Below are 16,512 nucleotides of genomic sequence, written 5' to 3'. Positions count from 1 at the left end.
GGGGAGGGGGGGTAGAATGGGAGGAGGGGAGGGGGGGTAGAATGGGAGGAGGGGAGGGGGGGTAGAATGGTCTCTCTTCTGGGGCTGGTCTATATCAATCTCTTTCTCCCCCACCCTCCAACCCACACATTCCGCGCCTCCGGTAATCGGGATGCCATGTACCTCTGGAAGACATTCCACAGGAAGCCTTGATCGGGGAGGCCGTTGTTGGTCGGTTGCTGAGGCCGGTAATGATACGCCATCGGAGACCGTTGTTGCCACGAGCCCGATCTCAACAGCTATCCCCCGCTCGAGTCACCTCCGCCCCGCGCGAGCGCTTCCGCCTGCATCACCTGACCCAGCCCCGCGCCTCCGCGTTTGTTGAGCCACGTGACAGTGAGCCGTTTGAGGATTGTTGTGTTGGAGCCTCTCCACTGGCCGCTTCTGATTCAATGGCGGCTGCGGCGTTCCTTCAGGTTGCCCGACCCGCAGGAATAAGCATCCAGAAGGGGACTGGAACTCCTTTGGGAAGAACGCGGCCTCTTAGGATTAAACATTTTCTCTTTTGCAATCGTTGCCTGGGCAACGTCCCCTTTAAAACTCCCTATACTTTCCATTGGCCGATGTAAATCTCTAGCGATTAAAGGGACAGTGGCGACTTTCTGTCTTCCTGCACTTTGCCTTCAATTCAATGGGCCCTGCTTTGAACTGTGGGCACACTGCCCTGTTTGCAATCGCTTTCGGTCTCCGCGTCGGCCTCGTCTTCTATGGGCTGCACCAGGACCGCTCCATGCCGGTGAGGTACACTGATGTGGATTATCATGTCTTCACAGACGCCGCCAGGTTTGTCACTCAGGTAAACCGAAGTTCAATGGCTCAACTCTGGAACTGTTGGGACTTGAACCCAGGTCTCCCTGGCTCAGATGTCAGGACGCTGCCTCGATAACCACTCCACGAGGTTGGCTAATGTGGTGCCATTATTTAAGAAAGGGTGTAAGGAAATGCCAGGGAACCAAAGACCTTGTGTCAGTGGTGGGTAAATTGTTGGAATGGATTCCAAGAGACAGGATTTACATAGACAAGGACTGAGTCAACATGGCTTTGTGAATGGGAAATCATGTCTCACTAACTTGACCAAGGAGGTGACAAAGAGAAGTGATGAAGGCAGAGCAGTAAATATTGTCTATATGGACTTCAACAAAGTGTTTCACAAGGTTCCACGTGGTAGACTAGTTAGTAAGGTTAGATCACAGGATACAAAATTGGCTTGAAATTAGGAGACAGAAGGTGGTGTTGAGTGTTGCTTTTCAGACTGGAGGCCTGTGGCTACCGGTGTGCTTGGTGCACTGCTTCTCGTCATTTATATAAATGATTTGGATGTGGATATAGGACGTATGGTTAGTTTGTAGATAACACCAAAATAGGTGGTGTAATGGACAGTGAAGAAGATTATCCCATAGTAAAACAGGACCTTGATCAGATAGACCAATGTGCCGAGCAGTGGTATGTGGAGTTTAATTTGGATAAATGTGAGGTGATCTATTTTGGTAAGACAAGCCAGGGCAAGACTTATACAATTATTGGTAGGACCCTGGGGAGTGGTATTGCCAAATAAAGAAACTTAGGGGTGCAAGTGTGTAGTTCTTTGAAAATTGCAGTTGCAAATGGACAGTGTGGTGAAGGATGTGTCTGGCATGCTTGCATTCATTGGTCAGAACATTGAATGTAGGAGTTGGGATGTCATGTTGCGGCATGACATTGGCAAGGCCACTTTTGGAATACAGCGTTCTGTTCTGGTTGCCCTTGTATAGGAGGGATGTTGTTAAACTTGAAAGGGTGCTGAAAAGATTTACAAGGATGTTGCCAGTACTGGATGGTTTGAGTTATAGGGAGATTCTGACTAAGCTGGGGCTTTTTTCCCCTAAGTATCAGAAGCTGAGGGGTGACTTCATAAGAGGCTCATAAAATCATGAGAGTCATGGATAGGGTGAATAGCCAAGGTCTTTTCCCTAGGATGAGGAAGACCAAAACTAGAGGGTATCAGTTTAAAATGAGAGAGGAAAGATTTAAAAAGGACTTCGGGGTAACCTTTTCACAGTGTGGTGTGTGTATGAAAGAATTTGAGACTATAAATCACCTATACAGTGTATTCAAAAAGAACTGGTATCCAATGAACGCAGTCCGCAGATTTCTCAGCAACAAATCCGAACAAGCAGACAAAGCGCATCCAGAAACCCTATCCATTCTCCCCTATATCAAAGACATCTTGGAAGTGACTGCCAGACTACGCAGACCCCTTAGCATCGTGGTAGCCCAGAAATCCACCAACACATTAAAACAGCAACTAATGAACTTGAAAGACCCTATACAGACAACAAGCCTTACAAGAACTGTAACAAACACTACATTGAACAAACAGGCAGAAAACTAGCCATCAGGATACATGAACATCAACTAGCCACAAAAAGACGTGACCTATTCTCACTAGTAACTTTACATACAGATGAGGAAGGACACCTCTTTGACTGAGACAACACATCCATCCTAGGTCAAGTCAAACAGAGACGCGCGAGAATTCCTAGAAGCGTGGCACACCAATCGGAAGTCTCTCAACAAACACATTGACTTGGATCCCATTTACCACCCCCTGAGAAAAAGAACAGGAAATGATATCATCAACCCAAGAAAACCTAAACACACAAATAAAAAGTGGGCCATACTACCAGTGCTTCACCGGAGGCTCACTGACGATGTTACCTAGTATGGTGACGAAATGTCTGAAAATGAACCTTCCAGTTCAGCGAGCAAACTTACATCCAGAACCTCAACCTGAGCTATAAATCTTGTCAAAACTCGCTATGAAGAGGAATATTTGTAGGAGAAGTATATAATCAAAAGATTTGTCTGGAATTGTGAATAGCTGAATCATAAATAGTTGATGTCTGAAAGTAAAAGAAATGAGAAACAATGTCATGACTCACTGGGGTATTGCGCTGGCAATCAAATTCCAGTATTCCTGGATTCTCTAAACTCAAACCATTGAACTACCAAATTTTACCCAGCTGTCTAGTTCAGGTTAAAAGAATATGAGATCAAGTTTTTTTATTTATCGTGACAATAAAAAAGGTGAAGTCAACATTGCCTTCTCTCATTAGAAAGAGACGATTGATGGAGGCTTAACATGATGGTCACTGCCTCAAGTAATGGAGAGACTGAGAAAATAACTTTCATGGTAACCTCAGCTAGAGCAGGAATATGCTGTTGGCTTCACTCTGCATTACAAACCAGATGACCAGCCAACTGAATTGACTGACACCCTAGTGATGCTAGCTATTATAATATGTTTTGGACCAACTGCAAGAAAGAAAAATGATTTGCTAAATTATGACTCTATAACTTAAACTCCACCCATATCTAAAGTTCCCAAACACACCAAACAGAGACAGACAGATATAAGATACAAGTTTTATGGGTGGGAAGGGGACAAAAGTTCAGAGAAGTACATTTCTAGCACTGTTTCAGATCACGATTTTGATGAGTTGTTTCTTGTAATTTATTTCTCTGCACAGAATTGTTGTGGCACAAAAAGAGGCCACTTCATCTATCTCATCCACAACTTATATCCTGGCTGGTGATTAATGAACTCATGGTCATAGTTACAGGGTATGGCGTCAGCATATGAAGATCCAGTTTAGGTGAACTTTCTCTCTCATTGGGTTGTGAGTCTTTGGAATTTAGAAGCACAGAGGGTTGTGAGTGCTCAAAACAATGACTATGTTCAAGATAGCTTAACAGGTTTTAGGTACAAAGGGAAATTAAGGGATAATGAACAGGGAAGTGGAGTTGATGTAAAAGTTGACCCATGGTCTTTTTGAATGGAGCATCAGGCTTGAGGAACCATATGGCTGAATTTGAATCGTTAGTGAACCCGAAATGTTAACTCTGATTTCTCTTTACGGATGCTGCCAGACCTGCTGAACTTTTCCAGCAACTTCTGTTTTTGCTTCTGATTTACAGCATCCACAGTTCTTTGTTTTTATTTGATTCTTATGAATCTCCAACTATCTTAACACTGAATTCACAGTTCTGTAAATTCTCTGCATTATTCCAGATCAGATTTTGTACAAATAGAAAATACGTCAAATAGACCATAGTTGGGCAATTATCACAACTTGTTTGTTACAATTCAGAAGGTGGCCGTTTATTCCAGCATGTTTGTGCTAGCACTCCAAATGTGTAATTGACTTGCTGTTGTTATTGTCTCCTCCCCATAACAATGCTCAAACTTAATGGGGCAACAGGCAAATCTGCTCCCAAAATATCTAATTGCCTGGAAAAATTCAGTTTCAGGTGACTGATCATAGAAATATCACTCCCCTAGTAGAATGGAAAGAAATGGTGAGGAATTGTTTCTCCACTCATCCACTGTACTTCTGCAATCTGTCTTCATAACTGAAGTTCCTCATTTGTAGAATCACATTGGTATATTCTTTTCTTTGTTCTCAAATCAATGCCTTCACATTCTTAAAAATCGCAACACCGGGTTATAGTCCAACCGGTTTATTTGGAAGCGCTAGCTTTCGGAGTGCTGCTCCTTCATCAGGTGGTTTTGTCATCAGGTGGATGAAGGAGCAACACTCCGAAAGCTAGTGCTTCCAAATAAACCTGTTGGACTATAACCTGGTGTTGTGTGATTTTTAACTTTGAACACCCCAGTCCAACACCAGCACCTCCAAATCATGATTCATATTCTAAAGTGAGTCATCCACATGAGTCAATCTTTTATGGATCACACTCTCCACCATCATTATCTTCCACAAAGGGATTGTAATTTTTTTTACTTCCATTTTAAAGATTCTGTAGACAAAATGGTCTTTTGAGAGCATGGATTGTGAGCAGTTTGTGTTTGTGTTTATCAGATCATAGCGCAGTGAAGTCTAAATGGTCTTTATTATGAGTTTACAAGTTGTGATTCTTGAATAATTACCTCTGTCAGATGCAACTTTATTACTTTACTATTGACATTGTGTACATCAGAGATAAGATACAAAGTGACCTCGATAGTTTAGCTTAAACAGATTCTTGTCTAGGACATGCTATTAATAAAGTACACAATTAAATGGGCTGCACTTTGGAGATTCCATTCAGGACAACATGGGTTGTTTTCAAGTCCCAGCCTCCTGAATTCTAACTCCTCCACGCCAAGCAGATATCCCAATCTTCTGTAGCTCCATTTGCCAGCATTTGGCCCATATCCCACTAAAATCTTCGTATTCATATACCTATCAAGGTCCCTTTTAAATGTTATTTTACCTGCCTCCACCACTTCTTCATTCCCATACACACCTCTGTGTGAAATAGTTATACCTCAAGGTAACTTTTTAAATCTTTCCCTTCTCACCTTAAACTTATGCCCTCTAGTTTGAATTCCCCAGCCTAGAGAAAAGACCTTGGCTGTTCACCCTATCCGTGCCCCTTATGATTTTATAAACCTTTTATAGAATAGAATCCCTACAGTGTGGAAACAGGCCCTTAAGCCCAACAAGTCCACATCGACACTCCGAAGAATAACCCACCTAGACCCATTTCCCTTATCTTATACATCTTATGCACCTAACCTACACATCCCTGAACACTATGGACAATTTAGCATGGCCAATTCACCTAACCTACACATCTTTGGACTGTGGGAGGAAATTGGAGCACCCAGAGGAAACCCACGCAGACACAGGGAGAATGGTGCAAACTCCGCACAGTCACCCAAGGCTGGAATCGAACCCGGGTCCCTTGGTGCTGTGAGGCAGCAGTGCTAACCACAGAGCCACCATGCTACCCCATCTCAGGTCACTCCTCTGCCTCCGATGCTTCAAGGAAAATAGCTCCGGCCTATTCAGTCTCTCCTTATAAATCAAACTCTAATCTTCTGCTGTGAAAAATTAAGGCTAGCAGATGTTTATTTTCCTTCTCCTGGGAAAGTAGAGGTCATCATTTGCCTTCTATGTTTTGCAAATGGACACAATTGATAATAACTTTAGACTACTCTGCCTATTTTGACTGATCAGTTTAAGGGTTATCTATTCATGCTTTTAATTTTTTGATTAATGGCAGCAGTGAGATGGGAGGGACAGTTTGGTGGAGAACTGCCCCCCCCAACTAAATTACTGTGGCCAGAGATTGTTACCAGGAGGGATAGAATTGATGGCATAGTAGGTTAGAAATGGCAAAATTAGTAAATTGTGGCAAAAGAGTGGAAAAATTATTTTAAACAAGTAGACAGCTATTAGATAAGATACAATTACATCAGCATTGATTCTATTGACAGGATAATAAGTCTGTACCAATGAATTTCAAAGAATGATATGTGGATACCCCTCACCCAGGAAAGTCCTTGTGGTTATCCATCATAAATGAAGATGACTCTCTTCCACTCTCAAGGCAAGTCCATGGTACAGTCCGATGCAGCTTCCATAGACTCTGCTATGTTTGGGGCAGAAGATGCTTGTCGGAAGGGGTAGGTGGGGCTTTTGTATAGCAGCACGTTTCTTGCATTGTTTTTGCCTGGCTTCCGCTTTTTCCTGACTAGAAGTCTTGAAGTGCTCAACACTTTCTGGGATGCTACTCCTCCGCTTTGGACGGTCTTGGACCAGTGAGTCCCAGGTGTCGGTGGGAATGCTATACTTTGGCAGTGAGGCCACAAGTTTGTTCAAAATGCAGCCTTTGTGCAATATCAGAGACTGAGGCCACACAAAGTTACAGACAGTACCTTGTCCTGCACAACTCGTGCAACATTGACCAACCAGTCTGGTTCCATGTGCACAACACGGGTTCTCATAAGCACAAGGTTGAACAACATAGTTTTTAATTATTGTTACAACATACAAGATTGGATTCTGAACATTTAGGATTGAGAGCAGAGAAGAAGAAATGGCTGAATTTGTACTTAACCATGAGACTAATGCTCCCCAGTTTGGAACTTGACATTGCCTCAGTGGTGTCTGATCAAAAGCAGGGAAATTTTTCCCACCCTAATTCTAATCCTAATCCATTGCTTCTGATTCTTCTTTTGACAAGGGAAAACATGAGGGTGGACTGATAGATGGTCTATGGGATCTTTTGTACTTCATTTATCCTTAAACAAAAGTTTGAGAACAACTTGTCTAGACCTTTCAGAGTGTCTAAACAGACTTAATTCAAATGGATATATAAATCTGCTTTTTCAACTTGGAAGAAAGTAATTCTGAAATAGACTTTTGAGTGTAAAAGGTTGCAAGTTCAGACCCTTGATAATTTTATGATTTGATGATTTTATTTACATTCCCAGCTCTCTCTTTACATACAAGTATCCATACATATGATTTTTTTTCACAGTGAGAAGCTTGATGCTGTTGAATTCCTATGTGAAAGAATACCTAGAAAACTTGTATTTTAAAAAGGTTACTGCACTAAAATCTATCATCAAATTAGTAACTTTACATGGGTCTTTAAGTACTTACTTAAAAGGTACTTTTTTGGTAAAATGGGTTGAAGAGAAATATTGTAATAACAGTTTGAAGAGATGGTAAAGCTCAAACAGGATAATGAGTGTTGGTTATCATGGCAAATGTCTTTGTTATCAGGGATTTGGTAAACTTGCAGTCGATTCTGTAATAAAATAATTGTATAATTAATTTTTACTATGGCCGTTCTCAATCTTAAAAAATAGAGATAATAGAGAGTTAGGCTTAAAAAGTTGGATGCGCCTTTATTGGTCAGAGTTTTGAAAAAAAGACCCTGAGATGTAAGAGCTTTATTCAAATATGATACTTAGTGCCTGCCTAGGTGTCATTACCAGCATCTCAGTAAAACTTAAGAGGGAGAATTATTTACCCATTTAATTATTTTGTTTATTCTTTCAAATTAGGATTCGGGAAAGTGATTTTCATCTGCAGATGTAAAACAGGCTGAAATATTGATGTTTATGAAATCTCTGCAAATTGTGAATAAAGTCTGGTCAGCATGGACCAGACTGAAGGGTCTTTTTCCATGCTGTACATCTCTATGACTCTAACTCGATACATTTGTGATAAATTAAGAAATTTCAGTGAGAAACTGCATTTTTAATAGCTAATTTAAACCAATATGCTAAATATATCTACAGCTAACAGTGATCATAGTCATAGAGTCATAGAGATGTACAGCATGGAAACAGACTCTTTGGTCCAACCCGTCCATGCTGACCAGATATCCCAACCCAATCTAGTCCCACCTGTTCATCAAATAAATAATTGTATATTTTTTGGTTTCAGGGAGATTCTCCATACAGAAGAGCAACCTATCGTTACACCCCATTATTGGCATGGATACTGACTCCCAACATCTACCTCACAGAACTGTACGGGAAAATCCTCTTTATTATATGTGATATTCTTGCTGCTCATCTCATGCATAGAATCCTAAGCCTTCGAGGATTTGACAACTGGAGAGCATGCTGCTACTGCAGCCTATGGCTTTTCAACCCTTTGCCAATGACTGTCTCAAGCAGAGGGAATGCAGAAGCCATTCTTGCAGTTTTGGTGATGGCTACTTTGTTCTATCTGGAAAGAAGGCACATTGTGAAGGCTGCATTATTTTATGGGCTTTCTGTGCACATGAAAATTTATCCAGCGACTTACGTTGTACCCATAATCTTATCACTTCAGACTGACCAGCAAGCAACCAAGGAAAGTAATTCTACTAAATGGAATGACAGCTACCTTAAAAAAGACACATGTTTTCACAACTGTGTAAGGAGCTTCATGAAGCTGGTGGTCAGACTGCTCAATCAGGAGGTGCTGATATTCATTGGTGTAGCTGGACTGATATTCTTTGGCCTGGGGGTACTTTTCTATTGCAGGTAAAGTAACTTAAAGTATTCTTCACTCAATGGGCTCAACAGCCACAAAATATGATCTGTAGAATTCTCTGAAACTGCTATACAGAGTCAACTGTCTAGTTGCATGCCTGTAAGAATCCATCCTGCACAGCAAGCAGTCCATTCTGAAAGAGCAAGTTTCATACTCATTTATTCCACTACTAAATGTGTCTCAGAATATCAAATGACGGCCTGAAGAGAAGAGATGCCACTAAAACAATAGAATGGAAATTGTTTTGGTGGCATACATTAAGGTACAGGAGCTGGTTAGGTTCTTTAGTTTGATGATTAATGTGTATAGGAATGGCAAAAAAGGGTTTGATTGCTTTTCTAGTTTAGTAGACTCTAGTTGCCTCCCTACCCCATCATAATAAAACACTTTGCCGTATTAAATAATCACAAAGCCTTTGCACAGAGAATTTGAGAAGAAACAAGGTTTGTCTGAATAGATAATAGGAAATTATATCAGTATTGATCGGAAAGACATCAATTTTAGAGCACTAACCACTCTAATTGCAGTACAAAAGCCCACTGTGCCTGTGTTGGCTGAATAAAATAGTCACCCCTTCTAATCCCACTTTCCAGCACCTGGTCTGCAGCCTTTCGGGTTCTAGCACTTCAGGTACCCATTCAGGTCCCTTTGTAAAACATGGTAACAAATTCCAGATACCCACCATCCTACGGGTGAAAAGGTTTTTCCTCATCTCCTTTTAATCCATCTACCAATCCCCTTAAATCTGTGTCCCTGGTAATTGACTTTTCTGCTGGAAAAATCGACTCTAAGCCCCTCATTTATTTTGTACACCTTAATTAAGTCACACTCAGCCTCCTCTTCTTTAAGGATATCAACCCTGACCTATTCAATCTTTCCTCATAGATGCAATTTTCAAGCCCTAGTAATATTTTTGTAAATCCCCTCTATTCTCCTGAGAGCAATTATGCCCTCTTGGTAATGTGACTAGAACCTCCAAGTCCCTCCTCCCTACCTTTTATCTTCTCCTGCTGAAGAAGGGCCTGTGCCCGAAACGTCGAATCTCCTGTTCCCTGGATGCTGCCTGACCTGCTGTGCTGTTCCAGCAATAAAGTTTCAACTTTGATCTCCAGCATCTGCAGACCTCACTTTCTCCTCCACTTTATATACCTGTCCTCCCAAATCTCTCACTTGCTCAACCCTTCTAAAAATGCACCCTATGGATTCCTTTGCTATGTTTGCCCTTCCCAAATGCATAACATAGCACTTCTCCAGATTGAATTTCATTTGACATTTTTCTACTCACCCAACCAAATCATTGACATATCTCTGTGGTAGTCAGTCATCCTCTTCACTCTCAACTACCTGGCCAATTTTTGCATCATCTGCAAATTTTCCAATCATGTCTCACATACATTTAAGTCTAAATCATTAATGTATACCACAAACAGCAAGGGACCCAAAGCTGAAATCAGTGGAGCACCATGGAATGGGTGACTAAAACATTTTTAATGTTAGCCAGGTGTGCTTTAATACACCAAAGAAGCAGTGGTGCTTTTTTCTGCATGCTTTTTGAATAGCTCATAACAGGTCTTTAATAGACATTGACTGACTAGGTTGTAATTAAACAAAGTATACTGTTCATGTTGACTCTTTGGAAAAATGAGAACTATATTTTGGTATTTTTTCTGCATTATTTTTACATCCATTTGAACATCCCTTATTTATACAGCAATTGAACACAAGTCATGATCCAGTAGAAACAGTCAATGTGGGAAATCATTTGGTGGGAACACAAGCTTAGCAGCAATGACACAGTTCTTTGCTTACTGCAGTATGTTATACGTAGTGAATTTGATTTTAAAAATTGGGACATGTATAATGTCTACATTTCTCATTTAAATCTTCATTTGCCCAGGCAACAGTGAAGTTGCCAACTATGAAGAATTGCATTCTGTTACAGTGCTTTGACTGCAACACCTACAGTCTCTATTTATATTTTTTAAAAATCCAGATATGGCTGGGAATTTCTGGACCACACGTACCTTTATCATCTAACACGAAGAGACATTCGCCACAACTTCTCCCCCTATTTCTATATGTTGTATTTGACAGCAGAGAGTGAGTGGAGCTCTGGTCTAGCTCTAGCTGCTTTCATCCCACAGTCTCTGCTGCTGTTGATTACATCTTTTGCATATTACAAGGACCTGACCTTTTGTTGCTTCCTGCAAACTGCAATTTTTGTAACTCTCAACAAAGTGTGTACTTCACAGGTAAATATGAAGAAATGTTTCTTTGTGAATTTCTAATGAATTATGTGTTTCCACTTTTCCGTGGAAAATGACCATTTTAGGACTTTGCATGAATTAATTAATTGTGGTTTTGCAGCCCTAAAAGGACTAGATGATCTAGAATACCACAAATTATTTCATCTTCTCGAGAACCAGAGGACATGATGTTAAATCAAAATTAATTTATGGAATTGGTTTTGTCTGCCCTAAGGGGTTGGGGTAGAGACAGGACCATTCAGAATACTGAACAGTAGCATCATTGCGCTGGCTGACACATCCCTGCTGCTGGGAAGATTTCGCAGTGACAGGCAGGAGGCAAGCCAGGGTGAGATTTGACTACTTATGGGCTAGAAACTGACGTTATTGCAAGGGGAGGCCACCACCAAAGACTACTCTGGTCAGAGATGATGCTGTGACCAGGAATGGCAGCCACTGTAGTCCCAAAGTCTTTCACCTTTGGACAATCTGAATTTAAATGTGCACCTCTCCTGGATGTGTCCATTTTGAGACACCTCTGAGAATCTCTTAGTTGCCTCTGTAGCATCTTTCTCTCGCTGTGTAAAAATGAGCAGAATCAGGAACCTAATTGATATCCTTGTTTGGACAGCAAGTCCATAGGCTGTCTAGAGTCATAGACTCATATAGCAGAAAAACAGACCCCGCCAAACATAATCCCAAACAAAACTAGTCCCACCTGTCTGCTCCTGGCCCATATCTCTCCAAACCTTTCCTGTTCTTGTACTTACCTAAATGTCTTTTAAATGTTGTGATTGTACCCACATCCGCCACTTCCTGAGAAAGTTCATTCCTCGTACAAGCCACCGTCTGTAAAAATTGCCCATTTAAAAAAAAATCTCTCTCCTCTCACTGTCTCTGGATTTTTAAAAGAGAAGTTGAGCTGGGGCCACTGCCATCAGGTACAGATTTGGTCATGAATCCCTTTGGTCCTGATTCGGGTAGTTTTATGGAAAAAAACTTGCTAGGGAGAAGGCTCCAACAAAGTTGATTCCTGCAAGTCAGAATTTTTGTACTCAAAAGCATTGATCATTTTCTGAAGAACAATTAATAACGTAGCATGCGTGAAACAGGTTTAAAGTCACTAACGATTTCTAGATTTCTCATTGCTAAGTCTCCCTTTCTCTCTGTCTCTCCATTTGTCTTATTCCCTGCTACCGAGCTCGATATTTTATGCAAATGAATGTGTAATCTTTCAGAATCATATGTGAGAAAATAATTAGTTAAACTTGCATTCACTATGTTGCATAAACTTGCATATATTTACATACCATATTTACAATTTTAGTATTTCCTATGGTATTTGTGTCTGCTGCCAGTTGTTCTACCAAATCTGGCACTGACCTGGAGAAGAGGCATGGTGCTGTTAGTTCTGTGGTTCATTGGTCAGGTTAGTACTGTTACTCTATTGTTGCCTTACTACTATAGTATATGCCTGTAGCATCATGTACAGAGGGCTCTTTGGTGGAAGATTGTTGCTATGCTTCTCTTGTGCAGCTCCGAGTTGGCCAGTGTTGTGTAGCAAGAGCTTTGAACATGAGTGGCTATTTCAGAAACTCTCGCATTTTCATTGTCTATGTGCTTGTCGCAGCAAATTCCTAGTGCAATAGCCTTTATTAGCCCAATATTTGTCATCTTCAGTGTGTTTTAATCATTGCAAAACTCATGATAATTCATCAAATGCTGAAGAAAATATTTTTAGAAAAGAGAATGTTAACTTCAGATACTAAACTTTGATTGTATAAATAATTTTTTGGAACTAGTACTGATTTTTGTTTGGTTCTGTTTTGTTACTCTAGGGATTATGGCTCACCCCTGCATATTACCTGGAGTTTGAAGGACAGAATACCTTTCTGTTCATTTGGGTGGCTGGTTTGGTATTTCTCTCCATCAACTGCTACATTCTGTTGATATTGATCTCAAGCTACAAGAAAAGGGAATTGCAGCCAAAAACAAAGACTGAATAACAGAAATGCTTCTTTGCTTAGGGTGTTGCTGTTTACTACCTGGGAATGTGCGTAGAATAGATTCTGATCTGTTATTATCTGTATGTGGGGCAAGTTGACTCAGATGAATTGACCAAGGCATTACCATGGAAAATGCATCAGGAACTTTTTTTTTCCTGAGCTTTGTTGAATGCAAAGAAAGGCAGAATATCCAGACGTGAATTTTTCTGCTATACAAAGGCCAGGTCCCTGCTGTATGAATTTATGCAGCATCTAGCATGTAAAAGTCAGCCACGTTGCAAGCTTGATTGACAACCTTAAATTGGATGTTTGTGTAATTCTTTTGCAGTTTTCAAAGAATGAATTTTGCTAATTGATGCAGATTCTTGCGTCCTTTTCAAACATTCTTGAAATTAAATTCCACAAACAACTTAATGTTTCACTTGCACAAGACAATACATTTTGTCAATGGAATAGTTATCCAGTTGTGACAAATAGAATGAAAAACATTACAGACCCCCTTCTAAGGATATCACAATAAAAGAAAATACAGAGGAACCTCGATTATCCGAAGGAGATCTCGAGGTCCCGATAGAAATATTATATGAAAGAGCTGTTTCAATCCTGATCGCGTCTTTTATTTACACTGATTAAAAATTATCTCTGCCGAGAACAGTCCTGGACATAGATGAGATTCCAGGCTCCAAATGACTGACCTCCTGCCCTCTCTCCCTACCTTCCCTGGAGTTCTACACAGGGGTGAACCCTAAACCCCCTTTCCCCAGATATTCTCTCTAACATTGTCGCATACAGGGCAGAGGTGGAACTTGTAAAAAAAGTTGCAGTTAAAGGTGTGTGTATATTTGGAGACTTACCCCAAAAAGGTAGCAGCAGTCTTACTGTTGGTGTCCACTCCAGCTGCCCCAGAGGGGTGGGGGGGGGGAGGCCAGGGGCAGGGCCGCATGAGGAGGTGAGGCAGCAGGGGACATGGGCGTGGACGGTGGGAGGGGTGGGGGCGCAGGCGGAGGGAGGTGTTTGGGTGGGTGGGGAGGCAGGGCCTAGTCTCCTGAACAGGGAGCAGACTTAATAGAAAACTTGCAAGCCCCAGAGAAATAGCTTTGAATCGATTAACTGAATAATCAATTACCCGAATGCAATAGTGCCCGCCCATATCGTTCGGATAATAGAGGTTCCTCTACAATGATAAATCTTCTTGTTTAGGAACTGTGATCTTTGACCCAGAGCAGTACCATAAGGAAAATTTGTAATGCCTTTACATTGTTTTTTAAGAATGTTTGTAAAGGACTCGAGTTTGCATTAATTAACGAGATTCATTTTTTGAAAATTGTATGCTAAGAATTACACATTTTAAAAATTCAGTCTTGGGATGAGGACATCGTAGGCTAGGCCAGCTTTGATTGCCTATTTACACTGATTAAATTGTCCACAGCTTTGATTGTCCACAGGGCTGTTAAGTATCAACCACGTTGTGGATCTGGAGTTATATGTACACCAGAGCAGGTAGGAACGACAGTTTCCTTCCCTTAAGAATATTAGTGAACCATTGGGCTTTTCTGACAATCAATCAGCTTTGTAATCATTGTTTGACTGTTAATTCCAAATTTTTATTGAATTCAAATTTCACCATCTGCAGTGGTGGGATATTCTTTAGTACTATGATGAAGAATTTCTTCAGAGCGTGGTGAATCTGTAGAATTTATTGCTGCACAAGGCTGTGGAGGCCAGGTCATTGTGTGTATTTAAGGCAGAAGAATGGGGTTGAGAAACACATCAGCCACAATAGATTGCTAGGCAGATGTAAAGGGTTAAATGGCCTAATTATGCTCCTGTATCTTATGATCTGTCCCTGTTCCTTAGAACTATAACCCCTGGTTCTGGACCACTGTGTCATCCTACATCAACCCTGTCTAGTTTAGATTAGATTACATTACAGTGTAGAAACAGGCCCTTCGGCCCAACAAGTCCACACCGACCCGCCGAAGCGAAACCCACCCATACCCCTACATGTACCCCTTACCTAACACTATGGGCAATTTAGCATGGCCAATTCACCTGACCCTGCACATCTTTTGGACTGTGGGAGGAAACCGGAGCACCCGGAGGAAACCCACGCAGACACGGGGAGAACGTGCAAACTCCACACAGTCAGTCGCCTGAGTCGGGAATTGAACCCGGGTCTCAGGCGCTGTGAGGCAGCAGTGCTAACCACTGTGCCAACGTGCCGCCCACGCAGTTCTAACAGTTCTGTTAGAGTTTTATAAGGTTTCTGTCAATCTCCTCCTTCTTTGTAAGAACATCCATCCTCATGTAAGATGATAAAATCTGCATACAAAATTCCACATGTAGTCACACCAAAGCCCTGTGTAATTATAGCAAGAAATCCTTGCTCTTATCCTCTCACTATGATGGCCAATATACCATTTATATTCTTCACAACCTGCTGCACCTACCTGCTTACTTTGTGGCTGGTGTACCAAGGATACCCTGATCTTGTTACACGTTTCTCCATCCCAAGTTCTAGCTGTTCAGATAATATGCCTTTGTTTTTTTTCCTCAAGTGGATAATGTCACATTTTTCCATATTATAGTGCCTCTACTATATATTTGTCACTCACTCAGCTTGTCCAGATCATACTGAAGCATCTCTGCATCCTCCTTGTACCTCACCCTGCATGCAGCTTTGTCACCTCCTGAGTTGGAGGTAATGATTTAGATGAGGAAACTAAATACATTAATACATAAAACTTTATTTCAGGTAACCAACAGTAGCAGTATTGCTGTGAAGTATCTTTAGCTTCTTTGTTTAGTCATCCCACTATCATGAAGGTGGAAAATGAAATGTTCACAGGTTATGCATCAGTAATATTTATGCCACACAAGGGGAAGGCAGTAACCAACTCCCCATGACGTTTAACAGTATTACTATTGCTAATCAACTTATTTGCATAGCTTCTTTAATGTAATGTAATGATGCTCTTGTGAAGCATCTTGAAAGTTTTAAGAAAATGATACTCAATGTTTCCAAAGACTTGGTCAAAGAGGAATGTTTGTAAGTTGACGGCTGAATCAGTCACTCGAAAGCAACAAAAACAGGTCAAGAGAGAGGGGATGCTGAATTAAAACATTCTCTCCTCTTTTCCCCCCCCCCATACAGTATTTACATTATCTACAAGACAAGTCAGGAATAAAATGAAATGTTTCAGGCTTGTCTGAATGAGTGCAACTGTAACAACAAAGTTCAAACTATCCATGGTGAAACAGTCCCTTAGTGGTCACTGGTCAATAGGGTGCCAAAGTACACCATCTATAAGTTAAGAGTTCTATAGGTACCTGAGATTCCCACCTCATTCTTCTGAAATCTAATGAATATAATCCTAACTCATTCAACTTCTTCTCATA

The 16,512-nt window shown here is 41.0% G+C and overlaps 2 protein-coding genes across 4 annotated transcripts in view; one reads left to right on the top strand and one right to left on the bottom strand.

Annotated features, from left to right (window-relative positions):
* pdcd6 (programmed cell death 6) overlaps positions 1-327 on the bottom strand; it is a 28,207-nt gene extending 27,880 nt beyond the window's left edge. For 2 of the 3 annotated variants that reach the window (XM_043719321.1, XM_043719322.1), the window contains exon 1: positions 163-327. In XM_043719321.1, coding sequence (XP_043575256.1) covers positions 163-242 — 80 coding nt within the window. In that variant the 5' untranslated portion in view covers positions 243-327. The remainder of the gene's footprint in view (positions 1-162) is intronic. The other variant, XM_043719323.1, reaches the window with a different exon arrangement.
* A 105-nt stretch (positions 328-432) lies between these two features.
* pigm (phosphatidylinositol glycan anchor biosynthesis, class M) lies at positions 433-13,832 on the top strand. Its single transcript, XM_043719320.1, has 5 exons — positions 433-835; positions 8,265-8,851; positions 10,855-11,113; positions 12,435-12,536; positions 12,946-13,832. Exons 1-5 carry the CDS (start codon positions 671-673, stop codon positions 13,111-13,113), a joined length of 1,281 nt encoding a protein of 426 aa, XP_043575255.1. The 5' UTR covers positions 433-670; the 3' UTR covers positions 13,114-13,832.
* Positions 13,833-16,512: the final 2,680 nt, after the last annotated feature.

The sequence above is a fragment of the Chiloscyllium plagiosum genome, chromosome 29 (assembly GCF_004010195.1).
Source record: "Chiloscyllium plagiosum isolate BGI_BamShark_2017 chromosome 29, ASM401019v2, whole genome shotgun sequence".
NCBI lineage: Eukaryota > Metazoa > Chordata > Chondrichthyes > Orectolobiformes > Hemiscylliidae > Chiloscyllium > Chiloscyllium plagiosum.
This window is presented reverse-complemented; position numbering and strand designations above follow the sequence as displayed.